General features: G+C 40.0%; 1 protein-coding gene across 4 annotated transcripts in view; it reads right to left on the reverse strand.

Moving 5' to 3' along the window:
• Nucleotides 1-18,684, reverse strand: part of SSBP2 (single stranded DNA binding protein 2) — a 135,749-nt gene that overhangs the window by 17,556 nt on the left and 99,509 nt on the right. For 2 of the 4 annotated variants that reach the window (XM_030237600.2, XM_030237598.2), the window contains 9 exons: nucleotides 14,631-14,690; nucleotides 12,908-12,974; nucleotides 12,644-12,714; nucleotides 10,538-10,629; nucleotides 6,471-6,519; nucleotides 5,438-5,473; nucleotides 3,513-3,567; nucleotides 1,886-1,956; nucleotides 1,083-1,161 (listed from right to left, as the gene is read on the reverse strand). In XM_030237600.2, the coding sequence (XP_030093460.1) occupies nucleotides 1,083-1,161; nucleotides 1,886-1,956; nucleotides 3,513-3,567; nucleotides 5,438-5,473; nucleotides 6,471-6,519; nucleotides 10,538-10,629; nucleotides 12,644-12,714; nucleotides 12,908-12,974; nucleotides 14,631-14,690 (580 nt within the window). The remainder of the gene's footprint in view (nucleotides 1-1,082; nucleotides 1,162-1,885; nucleotides 1,957-3,512; nucleotides 3,568-5,437; nucleotides 5,474-6,470; nucleotides 6,520-10,537; nucleotides 10,630-12,643; nucleotides 12,715-12,907; nucleotides 12,975-14,630; nucleotides 14,691-18,684) is intronic. The other 2 variants (XM_030237599.2, XM_030237601.2) reach the window with 1 other exon arrangement.

Genomic DNA, 18,684 nt, shown 5'->3' on the forward strand with positions numbered 1-18,684 from the left:
AGAAAATACACAGTGCAACATCAACACTTTAAAAAATAACCAATTTAGTAAAAGTTTACATTTGGTAAAGAATAATCCACTGAATCCATCTGAGGCTCCATCAACTGTTGCTGCACTATGTGTACTGAGTATCTCGTAGAAGAAAACAGATGATCCTGATGAGCAGAGTAATGGAAACCAAATGAAATTAAATACAGTGAGTGCAAGACTATTGAAAGCTGAGGGCTTTTTTCACATGCTGTAGCTTTCACCTCAGGTAAAGCAGAGAATAAGGGAAATGCAATTTTAGGATGGATGAACGAAGAAAAGGGTTTTTTAGCAGCAAAAGACAGGCATTTTCAGGGAAGACAAATTCTGGAAGGGTACTGAGTACAAAACTAGAAGAGATCACAGCAAAACCATCAGAAGTGGAGCTGTGGGAGAAGACAGAAACAGCTCCTTCAAACACTCAGGCAAACTAGAGCTGAGAAGGAATATGATTTCTCTCTCCAAAACTTCCAGATACATAGATGTTATCAGGAGTTATTTTGTCATGGCCCAAAAGGATAAACTATGTGCTAGGTACACCTAAAATTCTCTCATAACTGTTGCAATTTAATTTTTCATTTTAGCTGAGAAGAAAAAATTCTCAACCTGCAGAAAGCGATAGAGAAAGGTGTGGCTGCCTCTCACACAGATTTTCATTGACTTGAATGCAATGTGCATCATTAGCAGTTAAACCAAGTATCCATTTTAGGATTGTAATAGGTAAAAAAGGCTGTAAAAGTGTCCCTATTTAAAGTAATCTTAAATTGCAGGGACACGTTTCCTACAACAAGAAAGTAATTCTCTTTAGGAGATAAAGAGAGGCCTTTGCTGAATTGTTATTGTTCACAACAAGTCTGCTCACTGGGCCTCAAAGGCTTTTTTTTCCATTGCCACAGCCTCTTCAAATCATTCCCTTCATCACCTCACTGATGTACACTGATTTTTTAACATACATTTCAACAAACTGTCTTCCACAGAACTGTAAGAACTAGTCACAGAGAACAGCAGGGGCAGTGGGAATTCAGCAGGCTGTCAGGATTTCCTGTGGCTGTTACCTAAAGATCCGTTCATGTGGTGTGAGTCCATTCCACCCAGTCCACTCATGGGTCCATCTGAGCCTGGCCCCAGTGGAAACTGCAAAAGGAGCAGGCATTTAAAACTGCATAATTATTTATCACACAACCTAAGAAAGAGAAAATATTCCTCAGGAGAAGGGGGAAAACAAGTAAGGACAAATCCTCAGCTCTGAATGAGAAGAGACTCTCAAGTCCCATTCAGACCTTTAGGAGAAGATGTCTTGTGAAGACTGGAAACCAGCATTTTTGGGGTCAGTTTCATTATTTTTGGAGACTGTCATCTCTGTAGGCTGGAATCCAACAGAGTAATAATTTATTATTTACTTCAGTATTGTTTTTATATGACTTTTCAGACTGCTGCTGGCCTATCCCCACTGGAGTTATAGGGAACTTTTATAACTCCCTTAAATTCATCAGTGATTAATTAACAGCTTTCAAACCCCACCTGACCTATCCTAAGTTGGAAAGCTCCTCATTTCCTTCACAACTTGAGCAGTTTTCTATCCAATTACATAATTAACCTTAAATTTGGCTCTTCACACATTTAAAAGATGCTACCATTATAGCCAAACAATCTGCACTTTACTGCATAATGGCTTAGCATATCTACTTATATTTATCTTTAAGTTCTACTGGCAGGTTTTTTTTCCCAGAGGCCTATAACTGGAGAGCCACCCATAAAAAAGGAAAGCTTAGCAATAATGATAGCTGCTGGAAACACGGTGTTTGGATAACAAAAGGCTGCACTACTCAAAGAAAGATGTAAGAAAATTCATATTTACATTAGGTCTGTTGGGCCCAGGTGGCACAGCGTTCATTAAAGTGTACATGTTGTCTCCCGAGTTGGTTGAATCTGTAATAAGAGATTATTTTAAGTGCTAAAATACACTTTTCAATAACATTACTCACCTCATACATTTCCTGTCATTTTGTTCATATTATTACTGTGCCTCAATGCTATACACAGTGGCAATATAATGGCAGATTTTATTCTGTTTCTATCCACTGCACCACACAACAGGGCTATGAAAAGAAATAATTGCCATGGTCCCCAGGTGACTACTTCTGGGCTCTAGCTTTATGCATGACTGTTAAAAGGTTTATAAATCACCAAGAATCTGTAACTATTAAATTCATAAAGTCCTGTTTCCTGTAGTTCTAAATTTCTTCACTCATCTTCAATATTACTCATAGAACAGGAGTTTGTTTCTTATCAGTACTTCCTGTTATTTGTTTTCCATCTGTAATAAATGATAAAAAGCTTCTCCTCACACAGACTGAGAGTTACAGTTTTTCACTCTCATCCCCTGTCAAGTCCATATGAATCTGAATATATCCAAGTCTTTGGTGGAACACTGTGCAAAGATCCTTCACTCCTGAGGGAGGCTTTAGCTGATCTATCTTCATGGTACAGCTTGGTGCAATGCTTGCAAAAAACCCCAAAAATGACAAAAGCTGAAAGGATAATGACCTGACAAAAGTCTGCATACATCCCTAAGGGGACAGTGTGATTTTAAAAAAAATATTGGCAACTCTGGAAAATCAGTATCTGCACAGAGAATAAGAAGAGCTCAGCACTCTGCACCAGCCCCTCCACAAGCCCATTCCACACCCAATGATATTCTATGTACAGCAGGAAGATAAATCAAGGATTTTGTCTACTAATCAATATTTCCAAGATGATTTTCTAAGCATTAATCCAAGCTAACAATTCCATTATATACAGAGCACTACATATCACTAGAACTAGAAAGATGCTGTCTGAGGAAAAGGGGAAACAGAAAGGTTTTTAGCCTGCAGTAAAATCAGCCTATTAAGTTTTTTTTAATATTCAGTGAGGCAGGCAAAAAGTTCTTTATCCATCAGAACCTTGTGCAACACACATCCCTGACTGTCCCCAAATCTGGAAAAAAGCCTGTCTGCTGTCCTGGCTCTTGTCAGAACACACAGGGATGGTTGGGCTGTGGAATCTTTGAGCTGCTGGTCTCAGAGCTGAGTAAATACCCTGGCAAAACTCACAGGTAGCCAATTTCTAAGTGTTTTCATGCTTTGGAAAACAGAACTTCAAAATATCTTAGCCTTAGGTTGCCTTTTTTGTTGGTTCATTTTTTGGAGGGGTTTTATTTGTTTTGGTTTTGATTTTCATTTTGACATTTTTAAATCTCTAGAATTGTATGCAATTACATTGTATACTGATGCAGTAAGTTTTTATGGCCAATTTGGAAAATTCCCTACCGTCCTGTGCTGGAGAGGTTAGCAAGTAGGAAAAAAACCTGATGCAGAAAATATAGACCCATAAATTTGTTATCTGATTCTTTATTAAAAAAAAAAAAAAAAAAGAAAAAAAAGAAAGAGGTGTACTTCCTAAAATCTCTTTAAATCGTGTTATTTCCAAGTATATTTCAGTACCTGCAGGACTAGGCATGATGGGTGTTCCTGGTGGCCCTCCACCTCCTGGAGGACCCTGGGGAGAATAAAAACTATCAGTTAGCATGAATTAAAAGGTTAGAAAAAACGAAAAACAGACACACAAAAAACACCCACATCAAGGCATGTATATTTTTTAAAGTTTTGGTTATTTCCATGTCACAAATCTGATCAAGACTAACAAACACAAAATGCTCTGGCTGTTAAAAAAGAGTTTTAGGGTTCTTTGAGCTTTCTCCAGGCATTTTATTCTAATCACCCTAATCATTTACTAAGCCCAAAAACATAACATCTTGCTTCCTATGTTTGTTGAACCCCTTCAGAAAACATGAAAAACCACCAACCTCCACTTTGGAAAAAACGCCTACATCAATAAAGTCAATAAATATTGACCTTCTCTAGCAAAACATACATAGAAATAGAAATAATTATTATTTTCATGGCCACCATGGATACGACTGTGCTTCACCTCTTCTGTTAAAATGTAAAGCAGCAGATACTGTGCTCAGACAGGGATATCTTTCCAGTGGCAGTGATTACAAGGGTCTGGGTTTTCTCTCTGCTTACACAATACTGTCCATACATTTTTTACCTCCAAACTTTTTTCCCTAGATTTATATCCACATTTTATCCAAACTCATATGACTCCCTAGGCATCACAGGCTCTCCATTTACTTCTTACTATATACTTGTGTACTAGCTCACTTACTTTATTTTTTTAAGGGCTCTCTCTGCATGTTTTTAAACATCAGATAAAAAGATGTAGGAACAACTAACTGACCATTTATGAGAAAAGTTACTTGTCCTTATTAACTTTTTCATCTCACTTTCAATTTGCTTTTACTTTCATTGTTTTTCCCCTCTTAGAGAGTTTCTTGGTATCAATTATTTTCACTCTGAGAATATAATACTATTAATGTATACAAAGTACATATTTGTATATTTATACATATTATATATACTTCTATATTTTAGATAAGTTTTTATATCAGTAGATATTAATATATTATATGCAGATTAATCTTATTAAGTTCTCAAAGTGAATAATTCCAGATTACAAATCTTTTCACTGAAAACATTTTTTGTAGGAGCTCTCCAGCCCATCCCTCATCCCCAAACACTCCCTCTCTATGAAGTCAAATATTCCCAAAATGTCTTTAAATTCTGCAAAAACAGAATGTGGCAAACCCACAAAACCTCCTCCAAACAGAGAGAGCTCTGTGAAATTCTGCATTGAAAGAACTGATTTGGAGACAGCAAATGCTGAATGTTTCCACTACGTTGAGACAAAATGAAGCCTATAGTTGCAGACACTTGCAAGAATCATAACTTTTCCCCCATCTAATCTTCTAAATAAATGACAAAATAAATTTCTTTTAATTATATAATTTTCCCCCCTCAGCCTGTGACACCAGCCATGTGCATGTGATAAAAGCAGAATAAACAATCTGCCTTAGAAGAGCTCCTCAGCCACACAGACAACCTGAGTGCACCAGCAACTACAAGAGTCTAAAATAATAAACGAAGTTAATCTCCAGTGGCAGAGACAAAATCCAGCTCTACACATTAACAGCTTTTTCCTGCAGAAGTTCAGGAACTCTCACACAACAAGGTTTCCTGAGAAAGCCAAGGGCCTCTTTGTCCTTCATTACTGTAGACAATACCTGGTATGAGGTACAGAAATGTTTTTTTCTGAAGTGAAGCAGCACTGAGGGCAATTTGGAGCAGGCTGACAACGATTCTGGTGCTGAGCACCCACATCTGCACCAGAGGAGGCTGGGAAACCTTGGTGCAGGCCAGATGTTCAGCCCCCTGCCAGCACACGGGGGCTTCCCTCAACATCTGGGCTGCTGTTTCTCTGCCCAAATGAGCTGTGATATCCAACAAACACACACAAAGGCACTCACCACGTAGTTCCCAGGAGAGGCTGAGGAATAAGGTATCTGCAACATCAACAGAAAAAACAGTGATTTTGGGTCCCTCTGCACTGGGATGGGCTCCTGCAGCTGCAGGGGAGAGCTGATCCAATTAGAGTAACTGAGGACATAGCTAAAGTCACGGGGAAATGCCTCTGCTGTCAGAATGAACACCTCTTTTCAGCAATTTCAGAATACTGACTAAGAACACAACAAAGTACTCAAATGTTAAGGTGTAAGATTCCTAAGACAGTGCAGTTCATAAGGTGCATGGACTCAGGCAGCACAGACTTGCATTTCAGTCAGCAGGACATCAGTGTCAGCCAAGCATGAACTGAATTTGTATGTTCTCAGAGATTCTGAAAACAGTCTTGACCATGAAAGGAGAAGCTACCACATTTTTCACCTCAGAACACACGGGCATTTATATCCATTTTTTATTTATGTGTTTTTAAGGACAGTGTCCTGGAGAAATCCTGTGAATTATCTGGTTTCCTTCTCTGTTCCTGCCTTTGCTGTTATTCTCTCCAAAGGAACACAGGCCAGAGCTGCTGTGGGAGCAGAAACTGTACTGACAAACACACACTTCTCTACAGACAACTTGCCAGCCAAATTAGTGTTACAAATAAATCTATTATTGAACTTGCCAATTGGTTTCAGGAACTGTAAAGACTTCAACTATCAGCTAAAAAATATCAATTTTAATGGAATACATGCAAAATAAAATTGAAGAATGTCACTAATAGAATTAAAAAGCCAAAAGTGAGAAAACTAGGCAGGACTGTTTAGCAGGGCAAGCCAGACCCACCTTATCCACCTACAAATGCCAAAAATGGACACTTTTAAACTCATGATCTATGATCCCTGAATGACAATGAAGATTTTCTGCCTTCTGGGGAAATACCAGACACTGCTGTTCATGCAGGATCCCAGGACAACCTTCATGTGACAGCAGGGCTGGGCCTGGCATGAAGATACCTCCCTAAATATAAAGATGTCAAATAGATTTGTAAGATTTACTTACAGAATTGGCATTGGTTGGGTTTGGCCAAGGTCTACCACCCCCAGGACCCCTGAAACAGAAGAATAAAGATGAGACACAGAACCACCCTCATCCTTTGACCAGCTCTGAGGAAAAGAAATCTGAACAACCTGCTTCCAGAGGAAGGAAATGGCTTTTTTCAGGCTAAGGTGTGTTTACAAACCATAACTACAATAAGTTAAAATGCAAGAGCAGAATTTTTGTTGTTGCACTGCTATTCAGTCATTTGGTGAGTTGATTAATGTATTTACTACTCAGAAAATAAATTCAAGTAATAAAATAAATAAATGTTCAGTCCTAAAACCAGTAATCTTGCTCACAGGATTAAGCACATGCCTGAAGTGCTAAGGATGCACTCATTCACTGGATGTAGAATACTGCAGTATAGCCAGGTTTCATTAGCAACACTTGTGCAATTAGCTAATAAATGTTTTGGGAACACCTAATTTATAAAAGAACAAGACACACAAAATAGGTTGCTATGACCCCTGTATGGTGATGATGATGATGATGATGGTGAGCATGATGATAACAACAACAGCCATGATACAAATTTCATGTATTACACCCAGAAAATCCTCAGAGGGTTTTTCTCACAACTTTTGCTGTTATTTTAAGTTTCTCACCCTCAGCAAACCTTGGAAAAATATTTTGGGGGTGAGGCTTCATCTCTTAACAACACAGAGGGGACTCAGACACACTAGAGGTAAAATCTCCAGGCTCACAGTCACAATGTCTGAAATCCAAAGTTATTTCTGGGAGTACCAAGAGCTCCTGCTTATTTACAAACAAGACTGAATCACTGCTTGAAGGCCCTGACAACAGAGAGGCAGAGCAGATGACAAAACTTCCACATTTTCCATGGCCTTTTGGCCTCATTAGCTGTAGAAAAGCAACATTAAGCACTGCAGCTCGCCAGGCACAGGAGAGAGACTGAAACAGACAGAGAGAATCACCCTTCATTAATGAGTTCTGAGTTTTCTAAGTCTTGCAGAAATAAAAGCTATTAAGTGCATACATTGCCCGAGGGATTTAATACTGAATCTTATTTTTTTTTTATTGCATTGTTGATGAAACTATAAAGGAACAATCTCAGGAAAAAAAAATCAACAGAAAATTTATTTATTCCCACTGCCTTTATTGTTGGAATGCTAGAAATCAAGACTGTTGGTATGGTCTTCTGTATCATTCAAAGAAAGACTGAGAGAGGAAATGCTCCTCAGGTCAAACATTCAGCAATTTCTCCTCTGCTGATGATCACATAGTGAAATATTAACTTTTATTTTTTTTTTGTCTTGCTGGTCTTTTTCTTATTTTTCATTGGTTTATTGGATCCTCTCTGTCAGAAAAATCAGGAATATTTGTAACAACATTGTTTTCACCCCAAACCCTTGCACTCATTTCTGTGACATTACTGACTCAGAGACAAAACTGGGGTAAGCCACAGGAATATGGAAACTCAGAAACTGCACTGAGACATGGGAACTCACCTTTCATCTAAAAAGCTGTTGGAATTTTCAGATTTATTGAACAGCTTTTAGTACAGGCTTAGAAATGACTGCAGCAGATTCTGCTGGAAAGCCCCATGGATGTTGTGGAGCCAAATGCTTACAAAACACACAGGAAGCCCCCCAGACTGCAAATTTGCTGAATTTTTTTATAATTCCATGCAAGAAGGTCTTTTGCCTTTTACTAAAAGGTCATAAAACATAACCATACAAGCACCAATTCCAAAACCCTTCACCAATTCTCTGTTGCTATGACCTTTTGTTTGGTTTTTTTTTTTTTTTTCACATAATTTTTTTAGAGTTTATCCCGTTAGTGTCAATTCTGGCTTGAAAAAATAAAAGTCTGAAATTCCAGTTTCCCAAGAGGCAAATATATTCCATCAGGAAATGAAACATCTAGACTCAAGTTTGTGAATTGAAGTTAAAAGACAAAATCACACCTTTTTCTTTTATTTCTTTTTAAATCTGAGGCATGACTGAGATATTCTTAGTGCTTGAGACAGCACTGCAGGTCACCCAGGGTGTTAAAAATCACCAGTGAAATATAACACTGAGGCTCCCTGAAATCTGCCTTTTTCTTCCAAAAACTGGCAGGGACATGAAATCTTCCTAAAAATGGCTGTGCCAAGTTCCAACTGAAAAACTTACAGCCTGAAATGAAGTTACTCTGTGAAGAACATGGGTTGGGCATCAGCTGTGTCCAACAGCAATCTGATGGTGTTGCTGCTGACAAGGGCAGGAATTACCAGCAGGGCTGCAGCTGTGGATTCCAAGGGCAGAAATGTTGCCTTATGAGCCCTCAGGCTGCCCTCTCTGATCACAAACAACACCTTCTCACCCAGAAAAATTGGAACATTTCATCTGGCAGATAGCCTGCTCTTAACCAAAGCAGCTTCCCCTGGCATTCCAAGGAGGAAAAGCTGGATTTGAAACTGCAGCTGTTTCTGTGGAGCACACAGTTTTGCACTTGACACTGGCAAAAACCCAAGAAAATTAAGGACAGAGCAGTGGGAAATTGTCATGTAAGGCAAACACTCAGGGAGGAGGGGACATCCTCCTGTACAGGTGAAATGTGATTTTCCCAGTGACCCACAGTGGGTACAGGGTGAGGGGAGCACCTCTGGCTCCATTCTCTGCCACTGCCCCCAGGCCAGCCCTGAGTCTGAGGCCTCACTACAATTTTAGAGACAGCAGGGAAACACCCTCATGTCCTGAAAATGCAATTCAAAGGATCCCAACTCAGAGCAAACCTTTGATAAAACGTGTTTATAAAGAGCACAGTGTAAGTACTTCAATCCACTTTCTCTCTTTCTGGTATGCCAGGAAATCTTTTTGTCATACAGAAAACTCTTTCTTATTTTTCCTGGGGAAACTCTTATTTATGTGAATACATAAGTTTCAAAATATTTTATCTATCCCTCAATTTACTTCTGGAAAGTTAATTTCCTTTTTTTTTATACAGTCTTCTGCTGAGGAAAACCTCTACGCTGCCTATACTTGACTCACACTGGTTTTCAAATGTCTAAATACTTTTTCCACATCAATTTAACTGAAAACCATAAATGCCTGCCCTCAGAAAGGCTCCTAGAATTGTCATAAATGCCCATTTGTGATTTATATGATAGAGCAACAAACAACTTCAGATTTTAATTTATTTGCCTCAGGATTTCAATGTATGTCTGGAAATCCAAACCCATTAGAGGTACTGCAGATTTTTAAAAACTACATTATCTATGTCTGTACCTCTTTGACTTCTTCAGGGATAACTTTTCACTTGAAATTAAAATTATCATTTCTTATTTATGTTTTCTATAAAAAGTAGACTAAAAATGGGTATCTATGATAAAATGAGAAAGCATACAGAAATCTTTACTGTTTTCTTAATGTTACATCTGAAGTATTTCTACACATTTAAAAGGGGGGCTGTCTTCAGGGATACAAGGTGCAACACCCTGCCATGGCTACATTCACATTTAGAATAAATCTGAACTCAATTATATCCATTTCCACCAGATGATTTTCCAGACCCAGAAATACACAGAAACACTGAGAGAAATGCACTCATATTTGCAAAGCTCCTCTATCTGTTTGGACTGGAAATAAATGTATTTAAGGAAATAAGAACTGCAGTGGAGGAAGACTTTGAAATCAATTCTGTCTTTCTTACAAATACTTCTAGACAAAAGCTATTTTGCTACAATTAAGTACTGGTTTATTTTGCAGAGAAAAAACATTCCTCACAAGATATTTAGTAAGTAGGAATATAAATAATGGTCCTTTTTAAAAATGCATACAAGGATATATCAGTCATTATATTGACAACATATTCTCAGTATTTCAAGTTTGATCTGTGAAAGAAACTGAGTATTTGTACAGACTTGTTAGGACAGCCAAGGCTCCTGTAAGACCATGGGTTCACTTCTTACAATTGTAATTACTGGTCACCAAAGCACGTTCTCCTTGCCTTGTCTGTCCCAACTGCTCCTTCTGCAATGCAATAATGGCATTTCCTAGGCACAGTAGGATTTGTGTTGTGCTTACATGTTCATCCCAGGCATCCCCGGGCCACCTAAAGCGTTCAGAGGGGGTCTCATGGCACCTCCATAGTTCTGCAACGACAACCAAGGGTCAGACTACCACAAAACAAAAAAACAAAACCAAAGAGGAGGGGGAAAGAAAGGACAGCAGGTTAATGACATCCCTGTGCAACTGCTGCCAGGACAGGCCATGCCATTCATGCTTTCAGGATTCCCTGACTGTTGACTAAAAATTGGGATCCTTAACCCCAAGGAGAAACAATACAAACAACAGAAATTGGCTAAGAATGATTAACATGGTTTCAGGGGGAATTATACTATTTACACATATTGAGCTCAAGTTAATGGCTAGTAAGGGTCAGGTTTTATTAATGAATTAAACTTCTAAACCAAGGCAATTCAATATCAAAATCCCCTACTAAGATTATGAGATCTTAAATGGCATTATTTCTACCTAGATTTCATTATGTTTGTACAAAATTAAACCATATGATACAACTTTTCTAATGTACCATTACATTTCTCTTTCCATGACTCAATTGTAATAATCACAGAATCCCAGGATAGGACCTTAAAGCCCATCCAGTCTCACCCCTGGCCTGGGCAGGGACACTTTCCACTATGCCAGGTCTTTGACAATCAAAATGAAGAGTATTTAATATGATAAATCATGTCCTAGCAATGCTAACAAATTAAATTCCCAACGCCCATACAATCTGAGTTTATGTCCTGATGCCATGACCAAAGCTTGACTGCACTACTTACACAAAAATATAAATAAAACCTATTTTTATTCAATGGAATAGGAGCAGAACAATCTGTCTCACCTGACAATTTTCCACCTTAGTTACTGCTAATCCTAGGCAGATTTGCTCCTCTGCCCTAAATAACAGCACTGCCCCCCATACAGGTGTCCCCCCAGAGCAGGGATGCTCTCTGCAGAGCTCAGGTATTTGCTGATCCAATTATGGAGTCATTTGTGATCTTAAATTTTGTGGGCTTACATTTTGTGTAGGTCAGGAGGTTAAGCACAAGAAAGAAGCAGCTTACAAAAACACTGGTTAAATGACGGCAAAAATGGAAAAATTATCCTCCTAAAAAGTGGCAGGAGATTTGCCTGCTGTGTGACTAATGGTGCTGCATAAAGGATCAGCTCAATCTCATATGGCAGCACAGCAGAGTCTCTCTTTCTACCTCCAAAATTGGCAAATACACCTCAGTGCCACATAAAATAACTATTTAATTTTACATTTCTATATGTTTTGCTGGCCGCTCAGCAGAGATTGTGAAGAACTGCACAACTGGTTTGTAGCAAGAGGACAGTTGTGAACAGACTTGGAAGGCAAAGCTATTCAATAATTTAGAGCTTAGTTGTTATTCAAACAAGAAGCCACCAGGGAGATTATCTGAAATGGGGAAGCAGAAATGCACAGTGTGGGCACAACAAGCACACTGTGAAACAAAACACTGGCAGCACCAGTGAGGAACAGCACCACCCCCGTGCTGCTGACTGGAGTGCTGACAAAGCCCAGAGGAAACTCCTGGAGCTGTGTTCCAGGGCTGTACCAGGACTGTTGGGTCCCTGCCTTGTCCCTCTGGGACAGAGCCACAGGGATGCTCGAGGTGGACATGGGGACAAATGGTAGCCTGGACATCTCACTTGTCACTAAAATCTCTGCTGCTTGTGCCAAAATTTAGATCAACAGTGGATGAAATGAAAAGTTTACAGAATTTGGAGTGGTATTTTTGGCAAAGTTAGAAGGTATTAATGTTTTCCTCCTAAACAACATAATCAGTGAGGAGGAGGAGGAAACACCTCCTCCACTCCTGGTCTGCCTTACCAATGTCAGTCTTTGATTACAACACACACTTTTCTAAAGAAAGGAAGTTAAGGGATGTCTCTTCTAATCCCAAATATTTATGAAAATGGCAGATTTTTAATCTCAATTTTGTACAGCTGCAACTTAGAACAGATTTTTTTGGTAAAACAGGAGGTTTGTTTTAAAAAGAGATTACGAAAACAAGTCCTGGGACTCTCCAAGCTAAGCAAAGACAGAATACAGACTAAGTATAGGCTTGTCACTAAGGATAACCCCTCTGCAGAAAATACCTGTGGTCCTAATGGCACCATTCCCCTTGGAGGAGTCATCCTCTGCATAGGCCCACCCATGTTTGGATGACCTGCAAACAAAATATAAAACACATTATATTTGTATATGCAATACACAGCTGATTTAATTATGCAAGGCACAATCACCTTCTACAGCTACTTGTAATGAATCTCCTCTTTCTAATTAACAAAAAAGCCTAAGGATCAGCAGGAGGAAAGGTGCCAGTCTGTGAGGACAGCACTGAGGAGGGGTCCCACACTCACCCTGCTGCCGTGTGGGGTCCATCCCGCTGGGCAGGAGGGGCTGACTCCCTGGGACACCTCCGAGGGCCTGAGGCAGGGAAAACACAGCATAAACCCACAGAATGCCTTGAAATCCATGCTAAAGACACAGCACACACGTTTCATTCCTAATTCCTGGATGTTCCCTCTGAGTCAGGTGTTAACGTGCTTTTAAATTCCCACATTAATCTGCCCTCTGGGTTTACTGAATTAGGTTTAAAGCTCATTTTTACAGGATTTTACCTGCAGCTGGGTCAAGTGGAAAAATGCTTTTATGAATGGATCTTTGTAGCTGATCCATGAGGTGCTATTTAGCACTTCAAAGCACCATCACATTTTCAGTAAAAATGTATCCTGAGTGAGCAGAATGTCAGAATGGTTTGGGCTGGAAGGGACCTTAAAGCTCATCTCCCTCCAACCCCTCTGCCATGGGCAGGCACCCTTTCCACAGTCCCAAACCAAACTACCACCTAATCACAATTTGGCCCTTAAAGCTGCACCACAACAGTTTCTTGCTCCCACACCTGCCCATCCATGCCATACCTTGAGTAATGTCAGTGCTGCTAATGCAGCAATTAATTAATTTGGCATAATGTGAGTGCAGCAAGAGCTGCAGCTGACTAGAATTATGTGACTACCTTCCACTCTGGACCGAAAATACCACAGTGTGCAGAGAAAAACACTTCTGAAACCAAACCTGCAGGCTGGCAGCACTTCCAGCCACCACATCCCACCTGCCAGGATTCACTGAGCTCAGGCACAGAGGGTGTGAAACCCAAGCCCTTGGCTCTGGAGCTCAGACACCTCTGGCTAAAATAGTATTGGGAAGTGTAAAAACCAGGAGACAACTGAGTTACAGCAGTAAAGTGTTATCAGATATTAAGTGCTAATGGCACTGCACAGATGATAACCTCATCAAGGTTAATTAAGTCCCCCAGTGCCCTGGTGAGACAGCAGCCCTGGATCAGGTAGCTTTACCTGATCCCAAATATCACCAGGCAGAGCAACACCTGGACAAGTCTTGCCACCTGATACATCCAACTCACTGAAATTTAGATTTTCTAACTTCTGGTGATAGTGTGTCAAAAGTAATGACACATTTGTTGAAACTGTGTTACACAAATATAAAAAACAGCCAGAAATGAGGCTGGGGTATAGTGTGACAATCGAAAGGCAGTCCTGGAAACCAAATTACCTGTTCCATTTATCCTTTCTACTTTTCCCAGTATTGTAAATGACCTAGTTTTCCTCTCAGAGCTCCACTGATGTTTTCCTGTCTGCTTGTCTTTAACTTTTCATCTGCTGACAACTCTTTCTCCTCCTCTTTCTGCACTATGGAGAACTTGAAAACACGAATGTTCTCTACTTCCAGAACCCTCTTCTCACAGATGGGCCAGAAAAGGTCCCTGCTGACGAACAGCAGCTCATTACTCATCCTTGTCTTGCTGGCATTGCACATCCTTAGATGGAGATGAGAGAAAATGGGGAATTCAGTGCTTTTAGAAAGTTGCCAGAGTGTCTTTGGGGGCCACAGAGCACTTCATGCGACCTCTGTCTCACCAATAATCCCCACATTCACTGTGGAATAAATATAATTGGTAAGTGCCCCAGAGATGGGCAGGGAGAGAAGCCTCTGACACAGAAGTGAGCAGCAGAGGGACAGACCCTCCCCCCGGGCCAGCAGAGCAGCAGGGACCAGCCTTACCTGGTTGGGTATTCTGAGAGGTGGCCTTGGGCCTCCAGGGTACCGGGGGGACATGAAAGGCTGCAGGGAGAGAGGGAACACTGCTGAATCATCCTGCTCATCCTGAAACCCATCCATCCATCCCACCCTGTGGCACTGCCACGCTCACACCCATCCAGCCTGAACACTCCCTCAGAGAGCTCTGGACATTTTTCCACAAGGTTTAGCAGTATTGCAGAAATTCAGAGATTCTCAGCCAACCCATCCATCAGGATAAATTATTTAACAATTTGTTTCAGCACTTTTAAGTGCAGAATATAAAAAACTAATGCATTAATAGTGAAGAATAAACCAAAATGAGACATCTATACTTTCCACAGGAGAAGGAGGAAAGGTGGAACCTTGGAAGATAAAACGAAAGTGTTGCTGGGAGAGTTCAGAGGTAAGGAAGATCAAAATAATTCACAAACACTTTTCATTCCCTTCTTCATAATACAATGAAAAGCAACACAAAATTTAACCTGTGGGGGCACAGATTCCCAGTTCATGATGCAAATATTTAGAATTTTTCTGGTTTCAGTCACCATGTCGATTCAGTGCTGTGTTCCTGCCATGCCTCCCTGCTCACACACTGGATCTCCTCTCTCACCCCTCACTTTAAACCCAAATCTGGCACACCATCCACACCTTGAGAGGTTCTGCTGGCTCTTGGCTACCCCTCAGCTACCTCATGGCCCACAGACAAGGCCAGGCCCCCAGATAATCAGGTGGTACTTGGCAGCAAAAACACTTAACTTCTCAGCTCATTCCACCCCAAAGTGTGGCAATAGCCTAGAAATATAAAAAGATTAGTGGCAAATCTACAGGGAAAAGGCACAAATATCTGACTAAACAGAAGATGAAGAGGATGGCTTTGGCAAGCAGGAGTACCTACAGCTCCAGAAGAAAGTGAAGAGATAAAAGTATGCTGTGTCTGAGCACAGGCACAAAAAGACTGATTGAGAGTAGCAATAGCTAGCAGAGAAACTGCAATTATTTCACCAATAATTACTACTGGAATTTTTCCTATGATCTTACATCAATAAATTAATGAAACCTTTCACATCCTGGAATCAGATGAAAGCTGAAATAATGTAACCTACATAAACACACACTCAAAGTAGTGCTAGAAAGCAATTTAAAGTACAGAGGGTTTACAAACTGGAGAAGAAAGTCCAATAACAATTGTGAATAGATTAATAAAAAGATACTTGAAATGATGTGCTGTAGAAGTGGGAGGCTCCTTTGTGCATTTTCTGATGGTGAGAACCTCTGATAAGAAAGAGAAAGGGCTGTGCATGTGACGAGGCCCTCTGAAACAGTAGAACTGACAGGAAATTAGAATTTCAACCATTTCCACAGAGGTGAACCGAGTGCAGCCACTCCAGTGAGGACCCTGGGTTTGACTTGTCTCCTCCAGCAAATGAAACTCAACTGTAGTTACAGCTGTGCAGCTCAAAAAAGGGGAAACCTGAATTGTCTCTGAATTCAGCCATATCTAAAGAGCAGAAACAGCCGACTAACATGCAATACTAATAAAAAAACTACTCCTTCCAAGGCTACAAATATTGCATACTGTACATATTCATGTTTCTATATATTGCCCTCACACCCAGGTGGAGCTGCAATCAGTGACAAGCAGATTTCAGGTAGTTCCTATGGTTTGGCTTTCCAAAAAAATGTTACCAGTACAAACTTAAATACTCTCATTTTTCTGTCAATGACTGAACTTCTCCCTCTCCACTACCAATGTATTGTATATATTGTATTGTGTATTGTATGTATTATTTGTCCACAAAAAGGTTCTACCAAGAGGTTTCAAGGCAACAAAGAATTTGTGTCCAACATTTTAATGAAAATATATTAAATTCTCTCAGCTTTTCATGACAGTGGAGTGGGTTTAAAGTCTCCACACACATTATTGAGCACTGGATTCTGAAAGACACAAACTCAAGCAGCAGAAACTTTGTGCCGTGTATTTATTCACCACTTCCCTGTCATTTCCAGAACACCTGGCATTAGTCTCTGAGTTAGTTTTACTTTAATTTCCTCCTTTTTTTTTTTTTTTATTAGGAGTTGCTGGCATGTCCATTAGGGAGGAACCACTCTGGGCCTGCACTTCTTACAGCAGGCATCCTTCTCTCCCTGACTCTTGGCATCTTCTCCTTCCCCTTCTCCTGAACTCACGGGGCTCAGAACACTGGCACTAAATTAAAGCAGTGCCCACAGACCCTGAACTGGTCACTCAGATCTTGCTTCTGAAGGTGGAAAGAAGATGTTTGCATGCTGAACACTTTGACATTTCTGCCTATTGCCCCAGCCTTGTGTAACTCAAAATTCAGCATATAAAATGCACTCAACATGGACGCTCACACTGAATTTTCAGGAAGACAGACTCTATTTGTTCTGGAGTTAAGCTTGAAAAATACTCAATAATGCAGCAGGCAATTTCAGCTGTGGGCTAGGAAGAAGACAGAGGGACTAAGATCAACTTCTCCAATGGAGTTCAAGAACTGGCAGACAAGATAAGGTGTCAGGAAAAGCAGAAGAAAACACTCCAAAACAAGCAAGGAAACAAACAAATGAACAACAATAACAACAAACAAAACAAAACCCCCAAAAGACAAACCCTCAAAAAAACCAAACAAACCCTTCAAAAACCCAAATAAAAACTCCCAACCAGACAAAAAAAAAACCAAAAAAAAACCCAAACACAACAAAACCCAAACAACCAAACAAACAACACAAAAAAAAAACAGGAAAAAAACAAACCAAAGGACACATAAAAGACTCAACCCACTTAAAAACCAAACCTACACAAACCAAACCAAACCTCCTGCAAAATCCCTCAAAACTAAAACTTAAAAATGAGACAGAAACCAACAAGCAACCACAAAAACAAAGGGGAAAACCCCCGAATTTAAAACAAATCCCAACCAAACCCAAATAACCAACCAAAAAACCCCCCAGAAATGAATAAAACAAAGAAACAGGCAAGCAAGCCAGACCTAAGCCACTGCTGAGAGTGGAGGTGCCACCAATATCTGCTGGCAGCAATATATTGTAATTCCTACCCTCAGGCATGAAATTCACTAATTTGGCATCACAAGATGTATCCTGAAGGCTGCCAATCCTGCAGCTGAGAGCAAAGGAAGAAGAAACTTCTACTAAACTGAGTGGATAAAAAGCCAGAAAGAAAAAATATTTGTGTAGTCACTGCGGAATATTTGCATCTACCACCCTAGAGTGAAGGTTAAAATAAAAAGTCAAAAACCTAAAAGGAAGAAAGTATTAGAATACTAGAATAATAGAGATGACACAAAATGAAATCAGGGTGTGAAATCTTAAATTTAATAAGCTTCCTGCTCTTACAGCAACATTTCGTGTTGAATTGCTAAAAGTACTTTAAAGAAAGGCAAGTTCAGGCACCTGAATGATGGTGCCAGAAGCTGTGGCACTTTTTTGTTATCTCTCTGCTCAAGAATAATCCATCTGTGTACAAGGACAGCAAAGGGTATCTCATAACCTGTGTGTTTAAAGCAGGTCTGGGGGGTGCGTGTGCTCTGCAACATCAAAACCTTCTAAAATCCTATTTTTCTTGGTTCTCAACACAACAGAAAATAAGTTTGTCCGTGGGAAAGCGTTTGAGAAAGCAATGTGAAGCACAATGCCCTCACTGCCCACATTTTGGTGCCAGAAAATGTGATTTTACTGGAAGCATCCAGCAGGAAGCTGATGCCATGAAGGCGTGGAGGCTGGGATGTTTTTACTCTCTTCTTCAGTTGTTCAGGAGACTCTCAAATATGATGTGGATCAGTTTTCACTTCCACCTAATAGTGGTGAATGAAGGCATTCAGAGAGTGATGTTCTACTAAGCATGACATACTGCAATAAATCTATTGTTTCTTTAATCTTACTTCCCTTCCAAAAGCTGGCAGTGTGATTTACTTCCTTCCCAGATACAGGTTTCTTGCACTGACATTTTTATCCTGTTTTTCCTCATACCTTTGCATTTATCAATCACATTTTGTCTCAC

The sequence above is a fragment of the Serinus canaria genome, chromosome Z (genome assembly GCF_022539315.1).
Source record: "Serinus canaria isolate serCan28SL12 chromosome Z, serCan2020, whole genome shotgun sequence".
In the NCBI taxonomy this organism is placed as follows: domain Eukaryota; kingdom Metazoa; phylum Chordata; class Aves; order Passeriformes; family Fringillidae; genus Serinus; species Serinus canaria.